The sequence below is a fragment of the Calliopsis andreniformis genome, chromosome 3 (assembly GCF_051401765.1).
Source record: "Calliopsis andreniformis isolate RMS-2024a chromosome 3, iyCalAndr_principal, whole genome shotgun sequence".
Classification (NCBI taxonomy): Eukaryota; Metazoa; Arthropoda; class Insecta; order Hymenoptera; family Andrenidae; genus Calliopsis; species Calliopsis andreniformis.
The window spans coordinates 23,731,020-23,748,984 of record NC_135064.1 but is presented as its reverse complement, the minus strand read 5'-3'; the positions used below and the strand labels follow the sequence as shown (position 1 = coordinate 23,748,984).

Genomic DNA, 17,965 nt, shown 5'->3' with positions numbered 1-17,965 from the left:
TTCGAGGGAACAGAGGGCGGTCGAAAGGGAGGCTCGTGAGAAAAGGGAAGAGAAGACTTATTGACCGAGCCTCCAATGAGATACACTCGCTGGCGAAAGGGTGAGAAGCTCTTCGAGGGCGTTCACGCGACACAGACTTCCGGCGATGGGAGGCCATTGTTGTTGCATCTCTTCAGACACACCCTGCCGAAACGAATTCAGTTTACGGATGCTGGTAAACCGTCTTGCCTCCCTTTCGAATGAAAGCAGTCAGTCGAATACGTGGTCGAAGGAGATTTACCGCGGTCCTTGCGTTAATGGAACTTTTGTTTCGTCTGCTTTCGAAGGAAATTGTTGCATGGGCGGTTCGGCGCCATTCGAAGAGGGCTCTCCGAAGAATGGCGAGGTTGGGGAGAGGAGCCTTATGCATCGAAGGCTATGGTAATTCGAGAGGGTTTCGGGGGTTTAGAGTCTGTAGTTGATGGGTTATTCTACTTGAGGGAGTGGATTAGAGGTAACTGCGTCGTGGTTTGCTCCACGTTACAACGGTTTCGAATCGTTTTTGTTTAAACTAACTTCGACGAGTGTACTTGTTGCACACCTGCTGCTCGACCTTGCTGTCGCAACTGTTGTGTCGCAAGAGTTTCGACAGTGAAAAAGTCACCTTTTGTGAGTCATGAGATACTGAATCACAACCTTGCCCCATTGTTGTTCTTTAATGGAAACGTTGATAAGGAGGAGCTATCTTTTCCGAGGTGATAGCGGGAAAACCCAGCGCTTCTATTTTAATACAGAAATATCGCAGACTGCATGACTGGATATTTCAAGTTTTAAAAATAATATTTTCTCCAGGTTCAAAGTGTTCACTTGACTGCCTGAGACACAGTAAGAGCATTAGGTTTATAGTCTACTATAAAAAACTGCAAACAGTGCACTAACCATTCTAGTTTCTGATTCACCAAATAAACAGTGCGCGGTTGTTAGGATAATTAACCGATTAATCCAGCGAAAACACTAATCAGACATTCGTAGTTCATTTGTGTAACTCAGTGGAAATAATTCGACAGTAATTGGAGATTACGTTCCATTAATAATCTGATGTTGGTAACCGAAATGAAACAGCGAGAAGAAAGGAATGCATTGGAACCAGCAAATCTTTCCGGTTTGCTTCCTTCTCGCGAACTTCCTCCTGCTGGATCGACTTATTGGAGCGTAATCGTCCTTTCCCAAAAAAGTATCATTATCCAGACATCAGTGAAAGCAACTCGTGTTGCTACCTAACCATGTGCTACTCCTCCCACTGTTCAATGAGATTCTCCCTTGCGAAACAATGGAAACTAGAAAATCTAGAACTTCAATTTTCTGGGAACCCTGCTATCATCACTTTCACTCCGAATTTTATGTAAAGGAGGCCATTACGATTTCCGCTCTAGAATAGTGTGGAGATTCTGATTCTGCAATAGTGGCCTCGTTTTCTTTCCATACCAATGAATTCTATTAGCTAATACAGGAATACTACTTATATTAATTTTAGTGAATTGATTGAATTTTTCCAAAATACAAAGTAATAATTATCTAAAGGACATAAACTATCTTTGTCCAAAATCCTTAGCATTGTATCTTCATCCTCAAATCTCGTTTCGCTATTCCCCTCGAACTCGTAAAATTCCAAGGTATATAATGTATGCAGAGGCAGTCTGCGAGGCGTTAATGTTTCACGTTGAAGCGTTTAATGGTCGTACCACGGATCGCCTTTTGCGTCATTAATTTATTTGGTCATTCTCCCCTCTCCCTCCCTTTCTTCCTTTGTGATGACGGTGTCGGTCGGCAGCTCGCTTTTCTGTCTCGAACGAGCTCTCCTCCAGCCTGTGTCCCGCTGCTTTTAAACCTCGTTAAATCGCGACAGCGGCTCAAACGCGAGGATCACAGACGTCAATGCATGCGCATGTATTTTGACGCGCGACGGAGGAGCGGCGGAATCAGCCGTAAGATTTAATAGCGGCGCGTTGGTATTAGTTCTGAAGGACGGGAATCGAGATTGCAAGAGGTCGATTCGCGCCGCAGCGTCAGATGAGATGTTGAAAATGCTCTTCTGCGCTCGACACTTTTTGCGCTTTTACACGTGGACCGCTGTCGGATACTACTGGGACTGTTGTTGCGTTGATGACTTCTTGACCCTCGGGCGAAAATATTTGCTACTCGCGGGAAACAGTTGTGCAGAGTTAGGTGAAACTTTTATTTGTTGCTTTGATAGCTGTTTTTATGAACTGTGGAGATTTGAAGTGCGGTACTGGAAAGGGAGGATCTGTGGACCTTGATAGTTGCATACCTTCTGATCTTTTTTGCAACGATTGAAGTGGTGTTATTATAGATTCTTGAGATCAGTAGTTTTCACGTTAACCTGGCTTTAGAAAATTAATATAACTTCTATACTTATGTGTATAATAGAACCTTGATTAACTGGGTTCCAATTATTCCCACTTTCTCTCATTTAGAATTAATGTTATATGGTTTAATAACAGTATGGGTATAATCCAACTTTGTTTGAGACTTGAGCTACGACTTCATAATTCTAGTCTACTGGAAACAATAAAATTAGCCATCAAGAGGGTGCTATTATATCTATAGAATTTTATTTCTCCCCAAGAATTATAGCACTTAGTGTTGAACTCCTATCTATCGTTGAAACATGACTCTACGAGAACAAATGACTATAGGTTTCTTTTATGTACATGACTAAATAGCAAGAAAAGAAGCCTCACCTTTTCCCCGAAAGATTAGAGACAAATCCATCAGCTCGCATTATAGTAACCACTGGGATGAATGAAGAACTACATTACCTCGGTAAAGGTAATCAGCGGCACATAGTCATCCTTCAAGTAGAGTTACAATTAATGCCTGGATCAAGTGGAATCGTAAGCGGGATATCAATTATAGCAACGCTTCTCGGTTTTACGAGCGTCTTCGTCGTGTTTCGCGATCGAAGGCACACGAAGCTCTTACCAACAACTTTCCCTTTTCAAACGATCGCGAAGGCTAGCTCGCACGCGTGCGCGCCTGCACGCAAAATCATCGTACATGCACCGGTGGTAATGTAACGCGGCAAATATATTACGTTACAAGATCATGCCGCAGTCTGATTTCACGAACCGCAGAAACACAGCGTAGAAAACGCGCTCTCGACCCGATGAATTGTCCAGGCCAGCGAATTTTCATTCACACGTATGGTGAATTCAATTGGAAACGACATGCGACCAAACTTTGATGTTGTCGAGTGATTGTGTAGGAATTGGAAAGAAAAAGATCGATCGATCACCTAATTAATATTCACGATTTCTAAAAGACCGGAACTCTGCGTTGTATTATGTACAGGGTGTCCTGAAATTAAACGATCAAGCTTTGGCACTATGTATTCAAGTATTTTTTGAGTACTTGGCCTTTTGATGAAGTTTCATGTTTCATCGACTCTAGAAAGCCTTCAAGATGTTGGTATAGACGCATGTGGTCTTGTCCCGATACAAGCTCCCTACTTACAGTCAATTAGAAGCTTATAGAATGTAAAAATCTATTAGTTTACGCACCAGCGACTTAAATTTCTCTTCCAAAACACTAAAACCTGCTGAAGTAGAAGAATTTCAAAAAAACAACAACACTGTAGCTAGTAGACATCTCCATCTTATTATCATTACAGTTTCTTAAGCAAACTCTCTTGAAACAAAATTGCTCTCTTCTCAAACCTTGTCTCATAAATACATCCTCTTAATTTCGAATCACGAAATAGCGTACTAACAGTAGAACTGACTTCGATCGTTCACTTTCAGAACACCCTGTACATAATACAGTGGCATTCCACTGACTTCACTTTCGCCACAGCCCCTTTTTTCGTCGACCGAGGATTTCATGAAATTCGCCGCGCGTCGCGGCATAATCATCGCTCGAAGCGACGTCGCTCCCGTTATCGAGGGCCTTATCGTCAAATTATATGCACGTGTCGATAGGCGTGCTGATAGGGCACGTAACGAGGAAGATCCCAGCGCAGGCACGCGCGTGGAAAGCGCGAGCGTTTCCATTTCCCCGGCGCCGAATGAGACCTGAATTTTCTGCTCGCTTAGAGAGTGCCAACGCGTGTTATGCAAATACGCGTCATCGAGCGCCGCGATTTCTTCTCGTTAACTCGGTGTCGTCCGCTTTCCTCGTTAACTCGCGCGATTATCGACAGGCCGACAGAAGAGCTGTGACAATTGCTGGCAATTTTCGAGAGTGACGAACTCGTTAAACTTATCGAGACTTAACTCATTGAGACTCGAAGTGTGAAAAGGTGAATTTATTGGAAAATATAAATGTATACGTCTTATACATTATAATAGGCGATATGTAGGGTGTAACAAATGTAGTCTTCGATATTTTAAGAGGTGATAGGAGATCCAAATTGGAGCACAAAATGTACTGTCCTTAACTAATAGAAATATTTGTTAATATTTTATCACCATTATATCCAACAACCTGAAGAGCAAATCTAATTTGAAATTATTTTCTGTTGCAGAACAAGACCAGCCAGAACCCTACTATACAGTTCCTAGGAAACGAAGGGGTAAGTAGTCTCCACTTTCTATTATTTATACATTCTTGTTGACACGCTCTCGTGTCGCCGTACAAGGCTTTCGACTTCTCCGCGTTCGATTGTGGCAGCGAATCGATAATGTGCCAAAGATTATAGGAGTTCTAGCGATAACCGATTAGGTCGTAATATGGATGACACGAATTGGGCCTCGATGTACCTGTGTTTCTCAGTAACGAGTTACATCACTTCATTTCTCGTGTAGGGGCTAAAAATATCGAAGACAATATTATTTTTAACGTAGTTCGAAATATGTCTCAAATGGCTTAGAATCTAGAAACGAGGCTATCTCTTGTTTATTCGTCTAATCTGTGGTGTCGTAAATTGGAATGCCATGATTCACGTAAAAGTTCAGAAGTTTCTTCTTACTTTGTAAGCAAATATTATAAGGAAGTAAGCGAGTGTAAATAGGTATTAGAATAATACTCTTATGCTATTACTATTGTAACAATATAAGCACAGTGATAAAACGTAATTAATGATCCAGTGATAGTGATAAAAACATATCTCGGCAGTTCAATCTGTTTTTACAAGCCTTGTGTACTCTAATTTAATTACCGGACTTCGATAATCCCCACAATAAAACTATTATATTCTCTGTTAGTCCACTTTACGATACCACAACATGTCTTCCGAATCTATTATTAGAACTACGTTCGTAAAAATCTGTCTGCCTGAGTAGTCAAACAAGTCCACTCTACATGAACTCTCCACCAGCCTTGAAAATGTTAAAAATCAAATAATCCTTCGCCTCAAGAGATTTCTATAAAACCGCGTCTCCCGAAAGAACCATTATAAATAGCACCACAAAAGCCATTTCAAGTCCCTAATAAGTCACTCAGAGCACTCGCCACGATACATAAAACTTTTCTACGACCCCGAGCATCAACTTTCGCAACTCTTGTGCAATCTTTCTAAGAAGCCACAGAGCCTCAACAAACTCCGCGTTTCTGATCAACCCCCGCAAGCTAGCAAATAAAAAATCGACCTCGTCGTCGCCAGCTGAGCCACACGTGAGTCTCGCTTCTTCCATGAACCGTCCTTTAACATATGGCACGCCGACGATATAACAGAAAGATACACATCAGAGCCATACTTCTCGGAAGATTCGGGTGTATTATTTGTTGCACTGGTCGCGGGATGCCTTCACGATTTGTTATGGATACCTCGTCCCTCGTGTAACTTGACGTGTAAACTGTCGAGCTTCCGGAGTGTGATGCAATGCGGATCGATACGTGTGAACGCATCGAGCTGCAGCGATGCAAAATTTCGCGTCGACAGATATATGAGTGAACGTGTCTGCGCGGAAATTTTCGTCGTTTGATCCGCGGAATTGTTTATTGGGAAGAGTGACATCGGGTTGAATATTTATGGAGAGGTGTGATGCAGTAGGGTGCTTGTTCATTGCGTGACAATTTTCGAAAATTGAAGTAAGGTCACATGTAGGTAGGATTTTTTTTCACTATTTTTTTATTGAATACGAAAGTGTGAGATCATGTGGAATTCGAGGCCAAAAAAACGAGTGATATACATTACAAACAATATCCTTCGAAATTAATCACTGATCCATAAAAAATTCTACGTTTCCTACTTTGAACTCCTAGAAGATGAAAAGAAACTTCCAAGAAAAAGTCGAAGGCAATTCTTTCTCCAAAGTCACGAAAAAAAGAAAGAAAGGCTATGTCGAACATGATCGTGAGGGGTCCCCCCGCGTTACCCATAAGAGAGCAAGATCTTTTCGCTTTAGGATCGCTGGATCGTAGTCGATACTGCGCGTGTCCGTATACGTGACGAGCACCGAAGGTTTCTACTACGGTGAAGGCGATCGAGGTCGTTCGAGCAAGGTTATACACCATTTTCTCCCGTTTGCGCGGCGTTCGTCGATTCGCCTGTTGTGCACGCGCGACCATTCGTTCGTTGCTCGCTCGGTCCCTTCTCGAATCGCCGCGAAACGCTGTCCCATGGTCCTTGGCGCGACTCTCGCGATGGAGAGGCAGTCGTGATCGATTTTTCGAAGGTTGCATCGCCACGGATCGGATTTCGAGGTTGCTGGACCTTGCTGTCGGTCTTTGGCTAGTTCCGGCATCGCTGTAGATGCTTGAAAGCATCTAGAGACACGGAAAATACTATTCAAAGCAGTTGGGACTTCTTGAATTTACTTTGTAATTAAATTGGTTCCTCATTCATATAGTAGTCGATAATTATGAAAAAGGTCTGAATCAGGAATCTATAAAATTTGTATTTTAAAAGGTGAATTTTTTTTATTTTGCACTTGGACTATCTTCTTTATTACCAACACATTTACTAGTAGTTGATCTGTTATCTAGCACTAAAAACATGAATAAGTAGAGTTCTGCATAGAACATTAGAAGTCCTCTATCCTCAAAGTTAAGGGTCGTTTTCTTCGTCTCGGGGTATTATGGCAACCTCGATTTGTCTGTCTTCAACTAAAAAGTAGACTCCGATGTAACAAAGCACTCGTAAAATTGTGCGAAGAAAATGTTCCAAGATTCCCTCGTAAAGATACGCTTCAACTATATCAAAGATAGTGTTGAATTTAAACCGCACTACTTGCGTGACGTTCACGTGATCGGACCCTTATTGGCTCGCTTATCGCAGATCGTTTTGGCGCTCCATTTCAACCAGTATTGTACCATAATGGGCACAATGAGTCTGTATCATCGATTGTTTATAGTAATTTAACGTATGCTTTTGTTGCGAGCACACGAGCATGTGACTTTGTTTATGTACCCTGTATCTTTAATTTGAATAGCCAATGGGTTTCGCGCTGACGATATTCGCAGTTGTCCATCATCCTTTCGATGACGATAGCAGTATGTAAAATTCGTTAAAGAATGACGGATGAAGGACGGTTATTTGCCAGTGGCTAGATTGTTGAACCCTTAAATGACATGGTGAGGGTCAAAACGTTTATAGGGACTCAATTTTTTATAGTTGCTTTGCAGAATATTTGTGAACTAGTTGTAGAGATTTATAGACTAAAAAAAATGTACATTCTTTAGGTACTATATTGTAGTGTTGTAATTATTTTTTATAACTGATGTCAAGGCTTGATTGACACTTAAATTTGATACAATAGAACAATTTTAAGTCTTTTTAAAGACCTCGCGAAATAGCTCCTGTAACTTGTTTACCGATTCTTATCATCATATCGATTATTACTGTCAGTTTTCATTTATAGCAGTCTCAGTTCTTAGATCCACATAACAGAGCATCAGTCTTTCTCATACCTACGCAGAAATCCAGCTAAACACTGAACGCTATTTTTCAAAAGACTCGCTGCTTCTCACTCCCGATACGACTTATCTCAGCCTTATCTAAGACGTAGATACATATTCAGTACACCATAATCCTAATTGAAACAGGAAATCGATTCATCAAGCCTAATACGTCACTCAGGCCTTGATCTCCCAGGATATTGATTCCTCCAGCAAGATAAACAGCTCGACCTTCTGCAATAATTACACATATCCGTTGTCTCGTAATTGCTCTTTGATCTCGTGCCTCCAAACTCCCCCTGAGCTAACTCCAATTCCTATGCTCGATACAGAGCCAGCAGTTTTCAAGCCAGACGGTATTTTTAAGCCAGTCGTCCCGAAAAATTCGCGCTCGTCTCAGCGGGTTAGATTATTTATTCAGTGGCGAAAAAAGTGGCCTTGCTCGCGTCGACGCAAGTCGCCGATGGCTCCTCGTCGCTGGTTTTGGTGACGGGCAGAGGAAAGTTGATCGACCCCCGTACGTGTCTCCTGTCGTGTTCCCTTTTTTCGGGCGTGGTCAGCGGCTCAGTGTCTGGTCGATCGAACGTCGCTCTGTTTCCGTGGTCTTCGACCAGGTACACGGCGAAAGTCGTTGAGCCGAGGCGGGTTGCGACACCGTCGACGACTTCGACTCGCGCTAACGAGAAAGAAATTCCCCCAGACGGTCGGATGGAACGTAATTATCTGGTTCACCAGGCTTCGTTTTATTCCGGAGTCACCTGTTGCGGGGAGAGGAATCGAACCTTGCTTTATCAGGGCTTCCTTCACGTAGCCGATTCTGTTTAACCGTACAGTTAACCCTCCTATAACAACACGGTACTTTTATATTTCAATGTCTCTATAAAGGCCAGTGCACACGAGCGATATTTTGACGCACGATCTCGTTGCTGTCATGTCTGTCTTCGTTGTTTGTAATTGGGACACCAAAGAACAACACGATCACAATGAAATCGTGCGTCAAAGTATCGCTCGTGTGCATTGAACCTTAGATCGCTTAGTTGATGTGACAATAGTATTTTTGTTCCTCTCTCTTCTGTATAATATGATACGAATTATTCTGATTTACACTAATTCTGAGCTTCTTATAACGTGGTACGAATTAGTTGCGTTACGAGAGTTGACTGTTTTACGTAGACCGCGTTTCAGCCTGACCTTTGACTGGCTTTGATTCTGGAAGCTGCTCGATCAGACTGATGCGCCTTCGGTGACCTTTTCGCGTAGCTGCGCTCTGCAGCTGGGAGATGCGAACGCCTTAGGGCCGCTCTCGCCTCCAGCCGCTTGGAAAATGATATTCTAAGGACGCGTTCCTGGAAGCGGGCTGAGTCAGTGCTCGGATCCTTGAAAAATCAACTGTCGACAGTCTAGAAAGTAGTCGAGTTGTCCGATTCTAAAAATAGTCGGATCAAATGCGTATAGTCACCGGAAAGACTTTTACCTGGAGATTATTCGCGCCCGCTGTTTCTATGTCTGCTTCTTTTTTCAGAGAGAGAAATTGAGCATCGGGTGTTCTGCGAAATGGGTAGAAATTGTGTTGGCAGATTTCTTATAATTGTGCTTGCATCTATGAGGGATTGAGAAGTCGAAAAGGGTTCGAAGGGTTCCAGAATCTAGTTTCTTAATAGTCACTTGAGATTTGATTTAATGCATTTAGTTTCACAGATTCGAGGGATATTTTTATTGAACTCATTGAAATTAGTTCAAGAGGTTGGAAACTCATTCAGGGTTTAGAGACATTTTGTAATGAAAATCATGAAATGTAGTTACTGATATCGCGACCCTAAAGAAGATAAGGTTTTCGAATTTACAAGGGGATTGGTAGATGAACATAGAGACCAGAAGAAAAAACTATGAACTAGGGATAAGAGGACTTGAAATGAGAGAGGAGACTAGGGACATAGGACCCCTGGGATGTGGGTCAGGGCTGAGAGGTCAAACCTCCAGACGCCCCTGTGAGACTGAAAATGAGCTTCAAATATTTTGTTAACCAATAACTCATAGTTTGCTTTTTTCTTCATGAATATGAGTGATGCCTAGTCCCTTAAACAACTTAACACGCTGCATAAAATATTACTCTAGGTAATAAGATATAATTCAAACTCTGCAGGGTTAAAGGTACACAATACACGAATGTCTTCTTCAGAAAATACATAGCCTTATTACAACATTGACAATGAGAACCAAAAAGCTCTGATAAGCGTTCAGAAAAGTCACAGTTTGACTCTTCTTAACATAGAAACTGAGAAAATATCTTCTCGAGGTTAATCACCAAATATGAAAGTGAAAAAAATTGGAAAACTAATTATCCGAGATATAGAGAACAGTGATGAATTCATAGGAAAGAAACTGTTTTATATCTAAGTCCTCCACTCTAGCAGAATTAGCCGAGAAAGCGTCAAAAACCAACGAAACCGTCTCGACGACCTCTTGTTACACGGTCGAGGAAATTTCTACTTGTAGGTCCTCCTATAAGCCGAACAGTGTCGCCTCGCCCTCGTATCCCGTGCTCCTCTGACGCCAGAGATTCCAGTTAAAGCTCTCCGCGCGGCTGATGCGTGTATACACCCAGCGAGCTTAATCCGTTGTCACCGCGGGCCAACAGCAGCCTCCGCGGGATTAACGGCTTCTATATTTTCTCGATCCGCAATAAACGACACCCGAGCCGCCTTTCTGCTTTTTTTCCACCTCTCACGCTCCCTCTCGTACCTCCCCCGTTTCCGTCTCCTCTCCTCTTCACGCAAACCGTTCCCCTTTCCGCACAGTGGTTTATCGCCTGGCTATTCTGGGAGACGGTCTTCCTCTTCGGAAATCCCGTCTCTTCTCCCTTTTTCTCTAGTCTCTCTACCTCTCTCTCTCTCTCTCTCTCTCTGTCTCGTCCTCATCTTTTGTCGCCTCGGGCACTTTGGTCCTGCAGAATTTTGTCCACCTCGGCTCCGATAGACGGCGACGACGCGGCTGACCAAACGCGCAGTGGAATGGATGGTCAGCCATCATGGTCGGCCGTGACACCTTGGTATTTTATTACCAGTCGTGATTTTTGCTTATTTATAGGTCGTTAGATTCTCTCTTGCTTGGATGTGTTCGTTGCCCTACTGTGGAGTCATGGAGACGTGGCTCTATCGTGTTTATCGTTGGGGCCCAACCACCTGTGTACAGTGTAGGGTATATGCTTCTGATATTGTTGACGATGGAGTGTGATGTAGATGCAGGGTTTGTGTTTTGTAGTCTGTTTTTGTGTTGTAAGCTCTGGGTCGAAGGATCTGTGCGATGGGTCGCCAGAAGCGTCAGCGTGTGGTGTCTTTCGTGGATCAGGATGCTCGACAACCTGTTTCTCTGTCTCCCGTGGTTATTGTCTGTTTTCCATCTGTAGCTGGTTGCTTGTTTTGGGATTCTCTTGTCCTTGTCCTCGCGAGGTTGGTGATTAAGAATTATTTGATATTTCTGGTGAATTCGTCGTGTGTAAACACTGTGCCCCTATGGACGGATCATTTTATTGACTATTTTATTAAGTTTCGAACTTGTTCGTAAATCTTGTCGACTATAACAGTTAATAACCTTGGAGTCTAAACGTAACGTTATGGTAATTTAATCTGGCAATAAGAAAAATCGGATGAATTTATGTGTTTGTCTTAATTAGAGGGCTTCCTTCTTCGTATTGGTTTCCATAAAAAGTACGATTTCCAAATATTCAAATATTTGAAATTTTCAAAATTTGAAATTTTCAAATAAACAGCTTGTTGCAATTTTTAAATATTCATATATTTAAATTTTCAAACTTTCAAAAGGTCTAATATTCCTATTTCCAATTTTGTTCAATTCTCAGACCCTCAGAGTTTTTAAAATTTTTTATTGATCCAATTTCCAGACTTCAAACCTCAGAACAGAGTCGCTAACCTCGCCATCAACTTCACACGCGACCCCGGAAAACGCAGCTACAATCGAGCACCTCAATTTACGATCACATCTTTTATGATCGCCCAATTTAAACTCATCTACAGTCGGTCAATAAAACCAACACTTACCCATACCTAAGATACCACTTGAACCGTGAATGACCACTCGGAACTTTCTCTTAAAAGACTGATTCGAAGAGCCACAGTGATTTATCCGGAACGACGACCCCATACAGCATCGCTAGCAACAAAAAAATCCATCAATCTTTGACAAGACAGAGTTGAACGAGGTCGAAAGTTGCGCAAGCATCCGTCGAAGTAACACGCGTCGGAATTCGGGAGCATAGAAAGTATTAGATCCCGTCAGGGGAAACTTAAAAGCGAAATTTTATCTGTCTTACACGATGTAAACGACTAACCGCACAAACTTTCACGCGGCCGCTCGATTATTACACTTAGAGAGGAGGAAAGTAAAGCGAGCAACCCGATTCGAAGTTCGTCGTGTTCTCTATGAACGGCCGAGTTAAGACGCGGGCAAAAAGCGCAGCTCGAATTTCGCTGATCGCGCTCAGTTAACTATTACATGGGGAACATCGTGTTCCTCTTCGTCGTTTTACCTCGAGACCAACAAAGGGAAGCAGCGTAACTGTCGTAACTGCATCCTATGCTGGAACAATTTTTCCTTCTACTCTGCGTACATTTTTCCCCCTTTTTGTCCCTTTTTCGGTCCTTTTTATTACTGGTTTCACAAAGAGCGCGGACCAATTATTCCAGTATGATTCGCTCATTTAGCAGACGTCCTTGTCGCGACTGACGTATCCAGGGAGAACCGACCCGTGTCTTGCTCGATCTACGTTGCCCGTTTTCTACCTCGCTGTGAACACCTATACAAACGTGCCTGCGCACATGCAAGCCAGTCCCAGTGATTTCATGTGTAGCTATAATGCTCACTGCAATCAGCACTCGTATGTGCACCATATTGTGTTCTTTTTGCACTGGTTACAGTGCATTCCTCAACCACCCTTTTATCTCTTTTCAGTGTAATTACTGTGTCCATCACCGTCGTCACTTTCTCGACTTCGAGGTTGATGATTTTTTTTTTTTTTTCTCAAATGTAATTTCATTTGTGCGAAGTGCAGAGAAGAGAAAAGAGCCACTCCTTCGCGTCACGCTGATAGTAGCGGTTTAATTGATTCCAGAGGGGAAAAGGAGAGCGTTCCTATAGGTTTCGGTCCATTCGTGTCGCTCCGACGATGCGTCTGTGGCAATAGGGAACGATAGCTTCGAGCGTACATTTCAGTGATAGCCCGACGGCCTTTTGCGCGTGTAGTTAGCATACGTAGACCGTGCTCACGCTTGCCTTCACATTGTTGCCTTTCACTCGGTTTCTTGATCTGTCTGTATGTATATTTCGTTCGGGAACGGCGCGTTATTGGCTCCGTCCGGGGACACTCGACTCTCGGTTTTCGCGAGCGCGCCGCGGGGGCGCTGCTGAGAGAATAATCGACCAGGAAACCATGATCTCGAGGAACGTAATCGGAAAATGCGTTTCAACGATCGACTCGACGCTCGAGCACCTCTTGGACGAGATACGAGAAGTGGATGGCGGAGTGGGAGGTCTTCTATCTAACACTATCGACTTGATTTCATCTTGTTCTCTTGTCTACAAGATTAGGGGAAGAATACTACACCGGAAATCGATGTAAAATGTTCCATAAACGTTTATCTAATATTTTACGCTATTTATTGTATCGTTGGAGCATGTTGCTTTCTGTAGCGAATGTAGTCTCCTTTCTCCAATATCTTGTGTAGGTGTTGAGTATGTTCTGCGTAGATCTATAACAATATCTCTTGTCACATGCGTGGGGACAAAGTAAGAGTACTACGGAATACAGTGAAGTATAAAATATTGCAAAGTAGCTTTTTACAAGTCTTATCTCTTGTTTAATATTAGAGCTAGGTTTTAGTGCTTATTGCTTTTTTTAATAGGAATTCAATTTATTTAAAGTTCGTCGACCTTTAATCCTCTGCACTTCCAGTTTTATTCAATTTTCTTTCCAATAAGTCCTCATTATTTTAAGACAATTTCAAAATATCGAGTGACTCAAGATAGGAGTATCTATAAAGAAAACTAATGTCGAGTCTTGCTCGATATAGGAGTGCAAAGGGTTAATAATAGTATCTAATATTTAGGATACCTAATTTTCATAGGAATTGAGCCAATTTAACGTCAAAAACCATTTCAAATACGATCGCGAACCCTTAACTGATCACCAAGTAGCCCAGCCCAGTGGACACTTAACGAGGTCACGATATAAACGATCGCCACACGTGGATCCAATTACTCGTCCTTCGAGCAATGACTTCTCGTTCTAACGATTAAGAAATTCGTCGACTTGCGTCACGTTTAAGCATGAACCTTCCACATGGGAACGATTGTTAAGTTGGTCTCATTATCGTCCATGATAATTAGCGCGTAGAAGCCTCTTTGTATCCAGCGGCAACCGGAAGCCTCCAGCCTTTTGTCGTCTTCCCTGAGTCGCTTCCTCCTCGCGCGTGCACGCACTTGCCGAGACGTTTTCTTTCGCTTAAGGCGATATTCCAGCGGGCGGCCGCCACCGACACGAAACATCGCTGCTGTAACAGTTACTTTTACGCGTGTCCCACTTACGTTCTAGCAGTCGAATCTAAGCATTACAATGAAAAGCGGGTCACCCTGAAATAATTGGCTGATTCGCGTCCGCGAGCACTTCCCCTTCCAGGAGGAAGTCCTCCGCCTCGGCGGCCATCTTGCACCGGGAAATGGAAATATTCACGCGCTTCCGTTCGGTTAATTAGAGCTCGTAAACCATACGAGGACACGTCAGTCGATTCCGCGAATTTCGATGAGTATTCAGGGCAGAATACGAGTTACGATTATCTTCTTTCGAATCTGATGAAACCTGAGCTCTCGGAGGCTTCGAGTGGTCCCAGAAATCAGAGTTACTGGAAGCCATCTAAATTCTCGCTCCTGGAACAGTAGGGGAGGAGCATTTCCACGAAAGTTCATCTCGCATTCGGTTTTAGCTATTATGCAAATCATCGGAAGTCCAGAACGTAGCGAAGGGAGGGTGGAGATTAAAGACAGGGCGTTAATGCACACGAATTTTCAAGTTAGAAATTCTTGCAGCTAGAGTAATTATTGTACTGTACATGATAGTGGTACAGGAAACTTTGAAATTCTCTTATACTAAGATAAATGGGGAACTGTAAAAGCAGTGAACAGATAGTAGAATTAAATAGAAATACAGAATACTCCTAATGGTACATAAATTCAAATTTTTTAATATCACTATGACTACTAAAACTTTTAACATTCGAACGGTACCTACTCCTTCAAAGTTACAAATTCATGTGCATTAATTTAATAGGAACTCAATTTATTATTATCAAAACCAACTTACTCCCCCTAACTTTATTTTCATTCAACACCAAAAAGTGATCCTCAATCTCCAGCAAAAAACTTCCACAGTGTTTCCAAACCAACCCATCGATTATTATTCCGCGTATGTAAACTACAGCGAACGTTTCAATCCCAAACAGTAACACTGCCAGACACGAAACGATATTCGATTCCCGATATTCCACGTTCAACCGCAGGCCTGGCCTCGCACGAATGTATAAAACAGTGGACGTTACGATAGCCGCGTAACAGGATACGAGAAAAAGAGGGAAAGGGTGCCATTGATAACACATTCGATTCTCCCTTCGGCGTCCGTCTGCCCTCTGGAAGGGTGTCGGACATCGTATGACAGGATTTAGGCCGAGAACTGCCCTATCCCAGGATCGTTCCACTTCGTTTTATGACCGTATGGAAACGTGCCGTAACGAGCCGCGTACCCACCGACGAGGACCCACAATCGGCCGAATGCGGGACGCCTCTGCTGTATAGGTGTATCTTTATCGTTGCGGCCTTGCGCGCATGTAGGCGATATGCGGGTGTTGCGCTCCTCGCCATTAATTTTCCCTCCCTTTTTCGTTCGCCGTTCATTCACGTAGCGTTACGCCTGCTGACGTGACCGATAATATTGCGCGTTTACGCGCTCCTTCCGCACGAGCATGCTTTACTCTACCGAAAATAATCGTCAGACCTTTTTCACGCGAACAGTTTTTCTTCTGTAACTGGAATCTAAATGGAGTTAGAGATAGAAATGGGGATAGCGTGGTAGCATTAGTGGTTTCAGGGTTAAATGGTTTGAAGGGAGACTGAGGATCTTTGGTAATTCTAATAGTAGAGATTTTAGGAGAGACTTAGTATTTCTTATGAAGTGTAGACTAATAATAATTTTAGTATCGTGTTTCCTATTTCGGAAGAAGATAGTAAAGTAAACAACCTCTTTTTGAAGATATGTATGAAAATTTCTTTCTGTATGATTATGTATAGCGCTCCGCTGACAAGATGAGCCCTGGCAACAATACAGATCTATTGGTTTCGGGGTTCATCTTGTCAACGGAGCTTAGTACTGTTCGCGTCTCATGAGAAGTCCCTGGAATGCATTGCTCCTAACGCCTTTGAGGGGTCTTCTCGTGGAATATGAGTAATAGATAGTTGTTTTACACTTAGCGCCCTAATAATTTCTAGAATAGTGAAACTTCGAGACTACCAATTTTAGTACACATTGTTTCGCCATCTCTGCGATTCACTTTTCAAAAATTCGTGAAGCTTAACCAGGTTTTCCTATCTTGAGGAAGATCGTAGCAGAAACATTTGGGCGTGCTAGTATGCAAAGCGATTAGAGGAAGTCGTACAGCGATAGCATCCTTCTTATTCCACTCGACGCTTTCACATGTAATCATTAATGCGTTTATGTAAAGCAACAGCGTGTATCTAGTCCGCAGCTCATGCTCCGCGAGGATAGCTTGTATAATTCCTGAGTTACCGTCGCAGATAATATTGTATGGCTTCGATCATACGGTACACCAGTAATTTTTCTTCGCTCTGTGTACATTAAATCGTTGCTTTCGCCTTTGGTTTAACACACGAAAAAGAACAGGTTCTGGACGATAGAAAGGAAGCAATCTTTGATACCTGTTTTGCAATTAGCTTCTACTTGGAGTATAGAAATAGTTATGCATAAATTGAGAAACGACTACTTGTAATAGATGAGTTTTTGTCGGGACATAGTTACGCGGACGAAGTGATGATTTACGAGCGAGGAACCGCAAAAAGGCAGTCGAATCTCGAAACGACTGATCGCCGTTTTAAAGGTTCAAAGTTCAGATAAAATTCATTTATAGAATCCTTTTCGCTCATATGTTGGTTCTTCGTATAACGTTGCTTGTAAAATTGCAACAATTTTTATCAGAATTGAAAAATTGCTGTGGTTCACACATAATACAGTAGATGAACTTTAAAGTACAAGAAGAAATTGGACACTGTTAATTTCTTATATTCCTCCTTAAACTTCTAAGAAAAATCATCTCATTCAATGAAGAAAGGGTGGCGTGATCCTACTAAAACGTGAAACGATTCTATTAGAAAAGTGAACTTACCATCATTTTTGGGCCACATATTTCCAAAAGATTTCATCCAATCAAAAACTATTTATCTTTGAAACTTCACTCCATAAGCCTCACCAACCAGAGCAAAGTGGACCCCAGATGACGTAACGAATCGTGCATGGACTCTCTGAAATCGTCTGCTCGCAAATTCAGACTCGTTCTACATCGTGATCCGAGTCAGGTGACCTTCCATCCTCGATCAGCTTTCGTCTTGCCGCGGTCCTCGGTCGTAAATTGGCATCGACGAGACCGCGCGTCCAGTTTTATTGTTATGTTAAATTAACGCAGAGATGGAGGCGAAAGGGAGAAAAAGGAGCCGGTGCACCGTCTCAATTGGTCAACAGACAGAATAAAATTCTGTCGTCGCGACGCGCGAGAGACGTCTGGCAAAACTGGTTCTAAAGACCTTTGCCAGTTGGTTCCCTCTTACCAGCTCGCTCAGGCCATGGACGCCAGAAAAATGTGCCCCTGCTCCGCGGAGCTGCTGTCGCCGCACACGAAATAATAAATAAAGCTGGCCGTTCAAAATTGTCACGCAAAGGAGTGGGCGATGGAATTACCGCGGACAGATTTGCATGAAATGGATTCGTCGATCGTTGCAACCTTTCTCCTCTGAGGCCAATTCGAGCCTGTTGCTACTCGGTATTTTATCTTCCCGT

General features: G+C 42.8%; 1 protein-coding gene across 1 annotated transcript in view; it reads left to right on the top strand.

Annotated features, from left to right (window-relative positions):
• Window positions 1-17,965, top strand: part of Su(tpl) (Suppressor of Triplolethal) — a 122,782-nt gene that overhangs the window by 43,032 nt on the left and 61,785 nt on the right. The window contains exon 2 of the mRNA XM_076375323.1: window positions 4,523-4,570. Within this exon, the coding sequence (XP_076231438.1) occupies window positions 4,523-4,570 (48 nt within the window). The remainder of the gene's footprint in view (window positions 1-4,522; window positions 4,571-17,965) is intronic.